Genomic DNA, 11,197 nt, shown 5'->3' with positions numbered 1-11,197 from the left:
AGCAGGGGTGGGATTGGGGGGGTGAAGTGAGAGGGGGCTGATGAGGGGGGTTGTGGGGGTCAACTTCTAAGAGCCGCGCTTCACACCATAAGTATAAGTCTCCAAAACAGATTCTGTGAATCGCATACTTGAAGACTAGTGAGCTGAAAGGCTCTACGAGCACTTAATGCCCGCTGGACGCTAACTGTTTATCTCGTTATTGAGGACGAAAAGTCAAAAGCGTCAGGCGAAAAATCGGTCAAGCGAAAAATCGCATAAAAAAGACAGACAGGACTAATGTAATTGCTACAAACTTCGTTTGAGAGCAATTAAAAACTAATTTCAGGATCTAAAAGTAATAAATAAAGATAAGGAAGTTTTATCAAAAATACTGTTTAATATAATACAAGAGATGACTAGAGGCGGAAATGCGACACACGGAAACTGCAAAGAGGTACAAAGATTTATACCAAAAAAAAACAAATTTTATAACTCGATGGCCAGTTATCATTCCACTCGGCATCCTCACACGTTAACAAAAAAACCTTGAAATATAACCGATTAACATAGGAAGAATTGCTCTTGAACGACAGGTTGGAGCTCTAATATTTGCAGCTGTTTGAAAAAAGTTAATTATTTGTACCTCTGACAAACTAATAATATTAACCTTATTTTAAAAACTTTGTAAGCAAGATACAAGCTTTGGCTGAATTATCAAAAACTTAAACAATCCTTGTGGTGTTTCCGTGTAGTCTGAGGTTATGAATTAGCTCAATTATTGTTTATTTGACCTGTTGCTTGGGAAAAAGAAAATAAAATTTGAAGAACAAAACATTCTTAGGTTGCAGGCAAGTTGGTCCCAGACAACAATCACGTGGTTGATAGTTGAAATCTTTGAATTGAAGAGTCTAGAATACAAAGCGACTCGGTAATGTGCGATCGCACATAAGGTTCGACCCCGCTCATCCACAATTTTGGCTTGATTGTCTACCAAATGAGAAAAATAGAAAAACCCAAAAACTCAAGATTTTTTTAAAAAATTGCTGTATGAACGAAAAGAAAGTCTCCAAAGCAAATAACTGTGGTGGAGAAAAAATGCCGAATTAGATTGATGAGATGTGCAAATATTAAGCAAGCGAGTCAAGACGAACAGCAAAATCAAATAACAGCAACAACAAAAATTAATTACATCAAATCTTCATGTCCGTTTTAAAAAACAAAACTTAATAACAAAGTCAAAATACCGTCAGAAAAAACTTATATTAAACAAAATAACTTGTAATTCACCAGAAAAGATAAGGGAGTGGTCAATAAAAAGGCTTGGTAACAATTAGACAATAAAGAACAAAAACAGTAAAGTTGAAAAATTTGCTTATTTTTTTTAAAACAATTAATTTCGAAATAATGAAAACCATTAGAAATCTAATGAAATATCCCATAGGTGTAAGGTTACCAATGCTTCCATAGAAGGAATTAAGAACTGCCGGTATTCAATTTTTTACGCGGTTACAAAAAGAACATATAGACAACAAACAAAAAATCAAATAAAACTTGCCAGAAAACGCTTTCGGAACCGCAAAGCCATACTATGGCCATCAAAATGTGTTCAATTGCACTTTCTGCAACCACCGATAATGTATTATGTGACCTCTCATTAATGAATCTGGGTAACAAGTAGACAAAAATGGAAAACAAAATGCAAAAATAATTAACAATTTAATTTTTTTTTTGAAAAAAAAATATTTCCAAAGACATGAACGCCATTAATAACAGAACAAAAAAATTAATTAGTTTCGTATATTGTTGCAGAAGAAGCTCATGAGAATTGAATTTATCCAGAATATGTCTTGTGTCTGCTAAAAGATCGTCAAACATGACAGAAATCAAAAACTAATTTACATTTTTTTTCGTGTCGAAGCCAGTAAAGTCAACGAATTCTTTAAAAACTTTAGATTGTGTGACACTAATCCCCTTTTGATACCTTCCTTTGACAACAATAATGTCATAATTGGCCTGTAATTAACGAGACTAGCTAACAACCAGACCATAAAAGGAACAAAATTGCGAATTTAAAAAGTGTTTTTTTTTTTAATTTGGAAAACAATTGTTTTCAGAGTCATGAAAGCTATCAGCTATCTACTAAAATCAAAATATCGTCTCATCGATTTTTCCATGAAAAAGCAATGAAACCGGTTCATTGTACAGTAAAATTTCATACGACTAAAAAGACAAAGTAAAAACGGCAGTTAAAGACCATTTAAAAAACCAATTAAATTTTTCGAGAAAGTAGTGTCGAAGCCGTTAAAATCATCATCTATATCTTCAAGCATTTTAATAATATCAATTGTGCCTTCTTTTGAAAGCCAATAATGTGATGTATGAACTGTCGATAACGTGATAATGTGACAAAACTAGAAAACGTGAAAAACGGGCAAAAACCTAAAAAATAAGAAATTTTGATATCTAGTTGTATCAAAGCCAGTAGCCATAACTTAAGGCGTAAAACCGCAAAAAAGATTGAAATTGATTTCAATAGAAAGAAGAAGCATTCTTTCATTGTGGACAATAAGCTATAAGTTGACCAAAGAAAGAGAAAAATAGAGGAAAATTTTCAATAAGTCATTATTTGTTTGAAAATCAAATACTTTTAATAGTCAAAACGGCCATAAGCTTTCAAGTAATCAACTAGATACAATAATGTGGACCTAATTAGGAAAGCATTTGGAACAATCATTAGTGAGCTTTTTTTGAAATGTTCTGTTATTCAATTGTTGTAGAAGAGATCGAATTTTTTTAATAAAAAAGTCCGACTGTTTACAATCCGAATTATTTTTGGATTATACCAGTCCAAGATTGGTCCAAAACTAGCCCTGCTAATGCTGTTTGTTCTTCAAGAACACTTAATTATTCGAATGTTATAGATATTGATTTTTTGTTAGTTAAAAAATCAAAAAGATGCTGCCTGTTTGATAATCAACGAATAAATTTAGCAAAAAAACGGCGAAGTTTTAATTACAGAGCACTTTCAACGGAATTTGAAGTAAAAAAGCCCCCTTTTGAGTCTAAACAAATTGTGTTAGTTTTGTTTGGGTCTGTACTTCCTGTAAATTTAATCGAAATGGACTAAAGAAACTTATTTCGTGCTGTTTTTGAAGAAAAAGTCTTAATTTTGAAATGTTTAGCCAGAATTTTTGACAAAAAAAATAAAAAAATAGCCTACAATATTCTTGTGATCTGTTTTTGTTTTTACAAATAAAAATCAACAGCACTTTTAAAAAAATTAACAAATTTTAGCAAAATTGGCGAAGTTTCATTCAAAAATTCCGGAAAAAGTGAATAAAATCTCGCCGGAATTCACACTATTTTCTCAAAACTTAAACCTCGATAACTCCCTGTAAAAAATGAAAATGAAAAAAAAATCTTTTTAATTCCATATTCTACGGTGGACCAGCTTTCTAATGATACTAGTCTCAACTCTCTACGATGAATATATCGATCGGCCAAAATTGACTGAACAAAAAAAAACCCGTTTGAGTATATAGTTCCTTCCCCCTCAAGGGGAGTCGGAACAAATACATTATTATTAATACATTGTCCTTTATTCCCAAACGTGTGAAAAATTCCATTTCTCCCTATTCTGAAAATCAAAAATATTCTGTATTCGCAACATGCGCGTGCCGGTATGTTTCGTAAAGCACGTCACTCATGTCTTCTGTCTGCTGACTCTTTCAATTAATTTCATTCTTTAAATGACTTATTTAATAAAGTGAAAATGGAAAACCATATGAAATTCGTTATTTTGAAAAAAGCGAGCTGAAAACACTTAAGTTAGTAGAAAACTCTTTTAACTACTAGAGCTGTACTAACTATTCTCATTGAAAACTTCCAATTTCACTGTTCTTGTGGAAAATTGCAAAATAAAAATGAACGCGAAATTGAACTTTCCCCAGCAGAACTATCTAGGATATTCGTCAACAAAAAAGCAATTACCTCAACATGAAGTATATCTAAGACCTCCTGTCCAAGGTCAAAATCAAATTCCTATTTATCCACCAAGCAGCCATTCAAGGTTCCACAGTAACGTGCTATATAACAACACATAAATAAAAATTTGGGCTCATAAATACAACGGTGGTGGGGGGGGGGGGGTCAGAATAGATCCAGCAGCAATACAAGCTCACTATGAAAATAAATATCGCCAAATCTAAAGGAATAAAAAATCTCAAACAGTATAAGCATTGATTGGCCCATAACAGTTAAAAAGTTGCGCATCAATCTAGTGCTTGAAATGTGCACGTGTTTCACAAGAATTAACGGTTTAATTTGAAATATTGATAATTGCATGTTTTGACTGTCTGAACTTTCTGTACTTCAGGAGAAAGCAAACTGCAATCACTTACAGAATTTGATCCATTTTCGTTCAATTGGGTTATCCTTCGTGTAGCAGATAGAGGCAGAGTGTATTTCACAGGTCTTGGCAGTTTCGAGAGCTGATTATTTGCGGAGACAGATCTAGGCACCGATAGCTTAATCTCCTTTTCTTCTCTCGGCTTCTCGAGTAAATCTTTAAGACGAAGTATCTCCTGAACGGCAGTGTCGTAATGATCTTTCAGGTCATTCGACCTTGACCTTTCCTCAATTTCATCTTTTATACGGGAGGCTTGATCGTTGTAAAACGCCGGTCGTTGCTGAAAAAGTTAAACATAGCTGGCAGATTGCCAGAAAATAGCCGCAATAGACCCGTAGATCGGCAGTCTAAAAAAACAGTAAAAAAGACAGACCAAAAAAATTCGTCTTTTCATTGAAGGCTGATCTGTTATATTTTGATTAAAAATATGTATAAGTTATTGCTGCCTCTTTTAGCTGATCTTAAATAACCTTCAATTAGAGTGACACACACCCATTTGACCTTATCTCTTTGAATTAAAGTAAATAAAAGTCAATTTCAAAGTGAGGAAGTCATTTTTCAGAGTGAGGTAAGTCAAGTGTGACCAAAAATTTAATTACGCGCATGAACAAAAAACTCGCTCCACTAAGAGCGAAAAATGACGTCACACATGCAATTCAGTTGAAATTGCATGAACGAATGAACAAAAAGTGGCTGTGACGTCATATGGTCGTAACAAAAATCATGACGACGAAATAAAAACATAGCCGGAAGAATTCCGGAAGCGACTCGAAGCGTCAAAACTTCACTAACAAAACCGTAATTGCAGCTGAACCCACTACCTTTTGTATTAAACCATTAACTCACTACCTCTCCAGGACTGCTCTAAAAATTGGTGAAATTTAAACCACTGTCACCAAGAGAAACAAAATGCAGCAAAATTTTATATCATTGAAAACGTTTGAGAACGTTAAAAATACCGAAATAATTAAAGAGGTCACAAAAATGATCGACTGAAAAACTGACAAGGTTATCAATTGCTCTCAAATAACTCATGATTCTAATCTGAAAAAGATCGCGAAAGCAAACGGCAGATAATAATCTTAAAAACTAAGTTAAAACTTTTCAAAACAGAAAGCTCAAATTTAAGAATCAGAAAACACCTATAATCACACTCCTAATCAGTGCAATTAAGACAAAAAACAACACACACTTGTTCCTTGTTGTACATATGCTAGGAAATATGATTGCATACTAATTCAGAAATTAAATTGATCATAGAAAAGACATAAGCAGCAGAATATTCAAAGGCAAATATTCAAATCGTTTAAATTAATACCAAGGCCGGAAGAAAGTTGCAGTAAATATTCTTAAGTGAAAATTGTGGAAAAAGCTTGCTATCAAACTCTCAGTACTGCCTTATATTGAATAAAATCAAATGCAAACCAAAGAAATGACGAAAATCTAAGAAAAAGCTGAAATCGTTCATTTTTAACAACTGAAAAAATCAATATACCGAAAAAAATGTAGGTGCCAGGACAAAGATAGAATGATACTAACTAGAATGTGAACAATATGGGCACAATGTAAGGAACACGGTAACAAAAACGCATTCTTGATTTTTGGAAGTAAAAAATCAATAAAAAAAATTCAAGAAAAACGAATACATTGCATTGTTCAGCATTCAAGACATATAAAAAATAACTAATCATCCGATACAAAGATCTATTCTCCTCAAGAGAACAAAAAATAGGAAAAAAAAAAGAATTCATAAATACGAAAAATTGAAACATTTTTCAAAAAAGTGGTCAAAAAACTTTTAAGACTGCATGTATGAAAAAGTTTCAACTGTTTTTCAAAATCCTAACGCCAAAAAATGATTGAACTTTTATTGAAACGAAATTAAAGGCCCTCGTGTTGCACAAAAAGACTATTTCTAGCAATCACAACCAAAATACAAACAAAAAACTGACGAAAGGCGGAAAAAAACCACCAACATCGGATTAGCATATGTACAATTTTATGAAACAAAATTACATCGAGGTAGAAAGAGGCGTTGAGTATAGGAATTATCAACCAGAAGTTGCCATATTAACTGATTTTTGACAAAAAGACGGTTAAAAGATCCAAAAATGAAGACATTAATAGAAAAAAAGCCAAGAATTAACTAAAAAATCAAGAAATATGTGCCAATTGTCAACTTGAAATGCATTTTCAGGCTCTGCAAAACACTGTGGAATCAGTTTCCGAGGTTGACATTTCAATATAGTATCGAATAAACTTTATTTCTATAAGAAACCAACTTAAAAGCAAAAAAAAAGGGCCACTTAGTCCAAAAAACGGCTAAAACGGTTATCTATATGTGCCATTCAGTCAAAAACTACTTTTCAAAGTCAAAAAGTCATTCAATAAACGAAGCGCATGATCAAAAAACTTCTCTCGCTTAGCGAAAATCTGTTCACCAAGACAGCTTTTCTCACTTTCGCTTTTAGGTCAAAATGCCGCGTGAACAAATCTACTTCCTGTAAAAAAAAAAAAAAGACCGAGAGAAAACCAATACTCCTCTTCGAGTCGTAAAAAAAACCAAGAGAAGGCCAATAATAGCCTCAGCTATCGCTGTGCGGCTATTAAAAATAGCCGCAATAGACCCGTAGATCAGCAGTCTAAAAAAACAGTAAAAAAGACAGACCAAAAAAATTCGTCTTTTCATTGAAGGCTGATCTGTTATATTTTGATTAAAAATATGTATAAGTTATTGCTGCCTCTTTTAGCTGATCTTAAATAACCTTCAATTAGAGTGACACACACCCATTTGACCTTATCTCTTTGAATTAAAGTAAATAAAAGTCAATTTCAAAGTGAGGAAGTCATTTTTGAGAGTGAGGTAAGTCAAGTGTGACCAAAAATTTAATCACGCGCATGAACAAAAAACTCGCTCCACTAAGAGCGAAAAATGATGTCACACATGCAATTCAGTTGAAATTGCATGAACGAATGAACAAAAAGTGGCTGTGACGTCATATGGTCGTAACAAAAATCATGACGACGAAAAAAAAAAAAACCAAGAGAAGGCCAATAATAGCCTCAGCTATCGCTGTGCGGCTATTAAAAAACAACTGCACAAACTTATTAACTACACTCGGCAGATGTTTCCCCAAATTGAAATGATGGCATTCAACAAATTGTTTCTAGAAAATTAACCAATTAGGGCTTGATCATTAGCAACTAATATAAGAGCGCTAGATTAGTCTTCATAAATGAAGCACAAAATCCAAACTAATCTTTAATTCGCGTTCTATCGTTTCAAAAATCAGAGAAATCATGCTTTTCATATGGGAAAAAACTGCAAAATTATCGGAACAAATTTTTTCAACAATCTGAAACTGGGAAAAGGCACTTTGACGTCCAAGTGTTTCTTTCACTAAGTCAAGCAGAGATGCCAAATTTACCACCACACTTGTACACAAAAGTAAACGTTAAAATCGAGTTTGTCTATGACAAACTGGATGTTTTCGAATCCCAATTTCCAACGATCCGAAGTCGTTTCTTTTTTTTGTATCAATCATCAGTAGTTCTAGAAGCAGAAACACTGACAACAGCAATTAGAAAAGAAATCCGGATAAACGTTTGCAAGTTTTCCGCAAGCAACATTAAGTTGAGTCGCACATCAGCTCAACTTGATTAAGCCTACATCAATGCAAGCAAGTATTTGAATGCTACTAAAATTACTCCTGCTTAAAACAATTGGGACACTTTTATCCGGAGTCTCTCTAACTGCTGTTGTCAGTGCTTCTGAATTGCGACCTGTTAAACTTCTGATAACTATACGTGAAATGAAATATAAATAAAAAAAACAGGCGAAAAGACTTTGTATCTTTTATAAACTTCTGCTTCAAACACGGGATGATTAACATGTAAAACCTCAATTTTAACGTTTGCTTTTGTTGCCTAGAGTATGTCACAAACTTTCTCCACTATAAAAACATAACCTGAAGACACGACCATCACCCCCCCCTCACCGGCATTAGAATTAAAACAGAATTGAATTGAACTTTTTAACATTTTTTCGAAGTGTCAAACTACAACTACTGCATAACCGTCAAACATCGGATGGATTACTCTCGAAAGACAGGCAGGTCTTGATTTTAATTTCTTTTATAAAGAGGGTATCTAAATTTAGCTTTCTTTAGCCCGGAGGGTTAGGAGCAATCGCCCACTTAAGAGTTTCGTATGTTGTTAATTGATCTTAGTTCTGGACAGGAAACAGTCGATAAAAAAAACAATCCATTTAAAAATTTAAACGTTTAACCTTGTCAACATCAAAACAGTTCAAATTACAATAACTAAAAAATATTAATTAATTAGGTGGTGCTGAAAACAGCAGAATTTGCGATTCAAAACATTCCTGATTTTGTTTTCAAAATCTTAGAAAGTTTCAGAAGTTCGTACACAGGTAGCTCAAAAATTGATGGGATTTTGTTTTTTGATCTACAACTACGAACTTCTTTATGTTTTGGGAACCCAAAAACTATTCTGATTAGGAAATTTTGTTGATGTTGTAGTCTTTCAAGAACACTTTTGTTTGCCGTGCCATATATTAGAACTCCGTATTAATACTGTGGTTGAACGTATTGTTTATAAATTTTCATAAGTAATTCTTTTTGCAGATATTTCCTTGTTTGATATAAAATCGAAATGTTCTGGTAACATTTCTTTTGAACATAGTCTATGTGCTCTTCAAAAGTGAGTTTGTTGTCAATTTTAACAACTAAATATTTGACACATTTGCTCTCCTCTACTTCTTCCCCATTCCAAATAAGTTTTTTGTCTGATACGTTGTTGGGTCCTAGCAGAAGTAGTTGTGTTTTTTTCATATTTGGTGTCAGTTTACTCTCTAGCCAGCTGGAAATCAATTTCAGATCAATGGTATGTTCAGTTTGCTCATATTTGCCAAATGTGTTTGTGTCATCTGCGTATAACAGAATATTATTGTGCTTTGGTATGTCTACGATATCGTTTATATATATTAGAAACAGAAGTGGTCCTAATACCGATCCTTGAGGCACTCCGCACTCCATCTTTTAATTGAGGAAGATTTCCCTTTATGTCGAACGAATTGTTTGCGATCTTTAGGATAAGATTTGAGTAACTCTTCGATTTTGCCTCTCAAACCATATTTGGAACATTTGTCTAGCAATATGCTGTGGTCAACAGTATCGAATGCTTTTGAGAGGTCAAGCAAGGTACAATGAGCCGGGACATTTTTCTCTCTTAATCTCTGAATGTTTTCTAGCATTTCTGTTAAAGCATCGACTGTTAAATGGGTTTCAAACGTTCTACATATTTGTTTTCAAAGGTTTTTGTTTTTAGTATTTCGACAATCTGATCAAATCAATTTTGTTCAAGGCAACATGTTGTTCAACTAGTAATTTAGTGTTAAATCTCGACTTTTATGTTTGTCGCGCGTTGAAGGTGGGCTTGCGCAGAATTATGTGCGTGTCTTCTATAGTCATAATTTTTTCTCTAAAGCATTGGTTTATAATACCTTTAATGAAACACAGCACTCGGCCAACTGTTGTCCCACCGGGCAAAAACTCCCTTGAAGTTCTAATATTCTCGTGGTCTTATTCATTCTAAATTATTGGATCTTATTTTATATACCTGAAATGAATCAAAGTCGAAATAATGAAATCAATTTGGCTAAAAAAGATGACACAAACAATGCATTCAGCAATACAAACTTTGCCATGAATGTCTTATGTACAACAAAAAATACAATTGAAAGTATTTTATTCCACTACATCACCAGGATTTGAACAACTCGAAAGCGATGTAGAAGATGGACTCAAACATGCTGGTTTATCTTAACGTTTAATCTTTGTTAAATACGATCAACAATTTTTGCTTTAGAATGAAAAAGGATGCAACATATCAAACAACAGTTAATAAAGAAATTTCAAAAAAAATTACAAACTTAATGAAGACAAAATTAATACATTTATTTCACTAAAAAACTGGTACATCACACAGTTAAGAGTCTACTGAGCAAATTAGCACCTATAGAACAGCACTAAGCATGCAAAGGAGACAAACAGGTCTGAAAAATTCAAAAACAGGAAAGACTAAAAACATACAATAACAGGCCAAAAATTGATTAAGTTTGATCGATTTTCTGAAAAATAATCAACGCAAAGCCAATTCTAATAAAAAATCAAAAGTAATCAAAGTTAAGACAACAATGCCGTTATAAACTTAGTAAATCTCGGAAACTGTAGTTCGAATGTAAATGCAAATATGTTTTATCTCCATATATAAAGGAACGTTTAAGCATTAGTACGATCAAGCAACCAGTGAAACTTAGACAGCAAGATTTTTTCATGTTCATTTAACAAGGTTTTTTCGTTTGATGTCGTTGACGTCATTTCGGTTCGTATTCAGTCAACGATTGTCCTGCAACATTTCCTGCAGCCCAAAAAACTTTCCGTGAATTTCACTATTTTGAGAAAAAACAAGGGCGCCTAAAACCTTTTAGGTCAAATTTGTTTCTTAGAAGCAACAGCATTGATGAATATGTCACTTAGAGTTCACAAAAGCAATTGAACCAAACAAAAGTGAAGCTCAAACTTTCCCTTCAATCTAGCCTCTCGTCATTCTTACCCCAACCCCAACTCTTTCTCCCTTTCTCGGGTCGATAAATAATAGCATATATATATATATATATATATATATATATATATATATATATATATATATATATATATATAAATATATATATATATATATATATATATATATATATATATATATATATATATATTTATATATATATAT

At 33.0% G+C, this 11,197-nt stretch overlaps 1 protein-coding gene across 2 annotated transcripts in view; it reads right to left on the bottom strand.

The window, feature by feature from the left end:
• The window catches only part of LOC142349565 (uncharacterized), a 511,473-nt gene that overhangs the window by 49,025 nt on the left and 451,251 nt on the right, over window positions 1-11,197 (bottom strand). For both annotated transcript variants that reach the window (XM_075401206.1, XM_075401207.1), the window contains one exon: window positions 4,380-4,667. In XM_075401206.1, coding sequence (XP_075257321.1) covers window positions 4,380-4,667 — 288 coding nt within the window. The remainder of the gene's footprint in view (window positions 1-4,379; window positions 4,668-11,197) is intronic.

The sequence above is a fragment of the Convolutriloba macropyga genome, chromosome 11 (assembly GCF_964194025.1).
Source record: "Convolutriloba macropyga chromosome 11, txConMacr16.3, whole genome shotgun sequence".
NCBI lineage: Eukaryota > Metazoa > Xenacoelomorpha > Acoela > Convolutidae > Convolutriloba > Convolutriloba macropyga.
This window is presented reverse-complemented; position numbering and strand designations above follow the sequence as displayed.